The 3,236-nt window shown below is 63.5% G+C and overlaps 1 protein-coding gene across 1 annotated transcript in view; it reads right to left on the bottom strand.

Moving 5' to 3' along the window:
* Nucleotides 1–3,236, bottom strand: part of NFATC1 (nuclear factor of activated T-cells, cytoplasmic, calcineurin-dependent 1) — a 76,405-nt gene that overhangs the window by 26,866 nt on the left and 46,303 nt on the right. The window contains exon 11 of the mRNA XM_010855097.1: nt 39–397. Coding sequence (XP_010853399.1) covers nt 39–397 — 359 coding nt within the window. The remainder of the gene's footprint in view (nt 1–38; nt 398–3,236) is intronic.

The following is a 3,236-nucleotide window of genomic DNA, read 5'->3' as shown; positions in this document are numbered from 1 at the left end:
CGCCCCGGGGAGCAGCTACCGCTTGACGTCGGACTCACCTGTGGCTGCAGCAGAGTGGGGGGCGGTGGCTGGGGGGGCCCGGGAGGCACACCCGAGGGTCTCGGCGCCTCCTGGCTGGCGAGGACCCCACCGACTGGCCGCGGAAGTCCGAGGGGGCTGTGGCCCGGGCCGGCCGTGGCCGAGCCGTAAGGGGCGCAGGAAAGGTCGTGGAGCTCAGGGCTGGCACTGCCCTGTGGACGGGGTGGGAAGCCAGGCATGAGGCAGGCTCCCGGGTCGGGCGGCAGGGCGAGCGGCTGGCCGTAGCAAGGCTTGGGGAGCGGGCTCAGGCCCTGGCTCATTGGTCCACAGGTGAGGGCAGGCTCGTAATCATCGCTGGGCTCCGTTTTTATGATTGGAACTGCGAGGAGGAAAAAAAAAAATTAAATAAACATGAGCTGCAGATGGGAGCACCGGGGCGGGCTTGTGGCTAGGATACCCTCTGAAAACAAACAGCGCTTTGACTGAGTCCCTGTGTGTCTCCTGCCTGGTTCTCCCACCCAATTAAAACGAGGGCGTGAGTCATCGGTTCGGGAGAGCTGCAGCTGGTTCTCAGGCCGAGAGCACTGTTTTCCTTGGACTCTCCTGCGGCACTAATGTGCTATAAAAACCCATCTGCGAGCTGTAGCAGAAGCCTGGACCCAAGGGCCCGTGGATTTGTAGCAATCAAAGCGAAAATTTTAACTTGGATGTACTACTGCGTTTCTGCTGCTACCGACATACTGATAAAGGTCTGACATGGGGTGAACTGGAGCAAAGAGTAAGATGGCACTTAGAGATCAATAAAAATCCAATAGAAAAGGCGAGTGTCCACTTGCTACAGGAGAGAAGCCTTCAGCCGCTAGACAAGGAAACGCTTTTATACCAGCAAGAACGCCAGCCCTCCTTCCTGCGCACAGGTTCGTTCCCAGGGGAAAATGCACGACTACGGCCACAGGGTCCTGCGCAGTGCCTCTGGGTACTCCCAGCGTGCTGAAAGCCAGGCTGGAAAGTGGCACCACGGGCGCTTGATTGTCCCTTCCCTCCCTCCAGGCTGTGGGCCTGACCAGGCCCCGAGGGCGCTGAGCCCCGTGTCCTGGGGTCTGCGGTGGGCTGGGCTCCACCACGGCCACCCTGCCTGGCGGCTCACTTCCTGTGTCTCATTTCTCCTTGGTTGCTGCCTATTACGCACACGCTCACAAGAGACACCCTGATGGTCGCGTTCCCTGGAGAGCGATTGGTGAGAGCACAGTTGATTTCACAACAGACGCCCAGCGCTGCAGTGCGCAGACGGAGAAAGGACAATGAGCTGTCACCAGATCCTCCTGATCACGTCTTCGCCTCTTCGTGTGTGTGGGGCTGGCCTCCTGGAGTTGGGGTGGGCGGCGTGGAGGGAACGCCCCTCGCCATCCCAGCCCGCGGGCCTCCGCGCACCCAGCCTCCGCCTTAAGTAAATAAAGCTCCTCTCAGACGCAGCTTTGCTGGAACACAGTCTCGAGCCAGTGCGGGTGCACATCTGTTCTCTGTTATGGCTGGTGCCTGCAACCCACAGCAGCCTGGAGGACCAGGACCGGCTTTCCCAAAGCCCGTCCACAGGGCGCCTGGGCAGCGCCGTGGCCGCGTAGCTGGGACCTGGGGACACTGACGTGAGAGCACGCGGCCCCGCTCAGCGTCACCAGGTCCCGGCTTGCACCCGGGATGCCTAGCGGAGTCGTTCCCTTTGGTCTTGCCCTCCCTGTGCCCCCTCCGCAGCCCTGTTCCCGTTCTTCCTGCCTGTGCGGGCAGAGAGGCACCGGGTCCCCAGGCAGTGCGGCAGCTGGAAGGCTGGGGAGAAGCACAGCGGGTGATGGCCACCATGTGGGTCCTGCGGGCAGAGCCAGGGTCATCACTCCCGTCCCCAAAGTCAGGTCGGGTGGACAGCTGGGGCGTCCCTGGCATCCTTGGACAGGACGTGTCCAGCATGGCAGGTATGGGCACGGCAGGCATCCTCACTCCCAGCGCTGGTCGGTCTCCATCAGCCAGGCTGACTCCCGCAGCCCTGGCCTGCCTGGTGCCCACGCATCACTTGCGGTCCTTTGCTGGGCGAGAGACTTCTCTCTCGAGCACATAGCTGCCAGGGCTTTGTGTGAGGGGCTCCAGATACCACTGGGCAGGATTCAGGGACGCCTCACAGGCTGCTGGCGGACACGAAGAAAGGCCAGTTGACCCAGGTTGATTGCACGTCGGGAAACACCCGCAGGTCCTGGTTCCCGCAGCAGCCCTGTGGGTCTCCCATGGGTATATGTCTCCCACGGTTCCATGGGTGCGGGTTTCCTGTGATTCTAAGTTCCCCTTCGTGCGCGTCTCCCACAGCCCCGTGGGTGCGAGTTTCCTGTAACTCTGTGTCCCCTTTCGTGAGGGTCTTCTGTGGCCCACTGGGTGCGGATTTCCCGTGACTCCGTGTCCCCCTTCCTGCAGGTCTCCCACGGCCCTGTGGGTGTGGGTATCCTGAGACTCTGTGTTCCCCTTCTTTCGGGTCTCATGCAGCCCTGTGGGTGCGGGTTTCCCGAGAACTTCCTGTCCCCCGTCTTGCGGGTCTCCCGTGGCCTGTGGGTGCGGTTCTCCCGTGACTCTGTGTCCCCCTTCTTGTGGGTCTCCTGCGGCACTGTGGGTGCGGGTCTCCCATGACTCCATGTCCCCCTTCCTGCGGGTCTCCCATGGCCCCGTGGGTGTGTGCAAGACCCGCCCCTCCAGCGTGGGTGTGCTACTTCCCCACACGGATGCCACAGGATGCAGAGACCGCAGGCCCCAGGGGAGGGCACACGCTGGGCCCAGGGCTGTTCCGAGTCCAGACTGGGTCCCCAAGGTTCGGTGTGCCTGTGGGCCCCACGTCCGAGGGCGTGTGCAGAACCACTTTCAGATGCGACCCCTCCCCTCCAATCTGCACACCCGTGGTCAGCAGCGGCCACAGCCTGGGGCTTCTGCAGTAAGCACCGTCCCCTCAGCCTGGGGCCCCACGTGGAAGCCGCTTCAGGAGACGCCTCGACTGGGTCCGAGCCCCACGTGCCTCCTGATTGGGGCTCCAGCCCTGAGTCCCACATCCCAGTGAGGCGGTGGGGAGAGGGGGCCGGGGGCCTTGACGGAGACACCAGTCCCACGGGTCACAGACCCCGCGATGCGCCTGCCTGCTGCCCGCCGAGAAGCCCGGTGTGAGGCGGCTCCCGTGCGGGCGAGGTGGCCTC

This window comes from Bison bison, unplaced genomic scaffold, assembly GCF_000754665.1.
Source record: "Bison bison bison isolate TAMUID 2011002044 unplaced genomic scaffold, Bison_UMD1.0 scf7180017864353, whole genome shotgun sequence".
In the NCBI taxonomy this organism is placed as follows: Eukaryota; Metazoa; Chordata; class Mammalia; order Artiodactyla; family Bovidae; genus Bison; species Bison bison.
The sequence above is the reverse complement of the archived record's forward strand: the minus strand, read 5'-3'. Positions and strand labels throughout refer to the sequence as shown.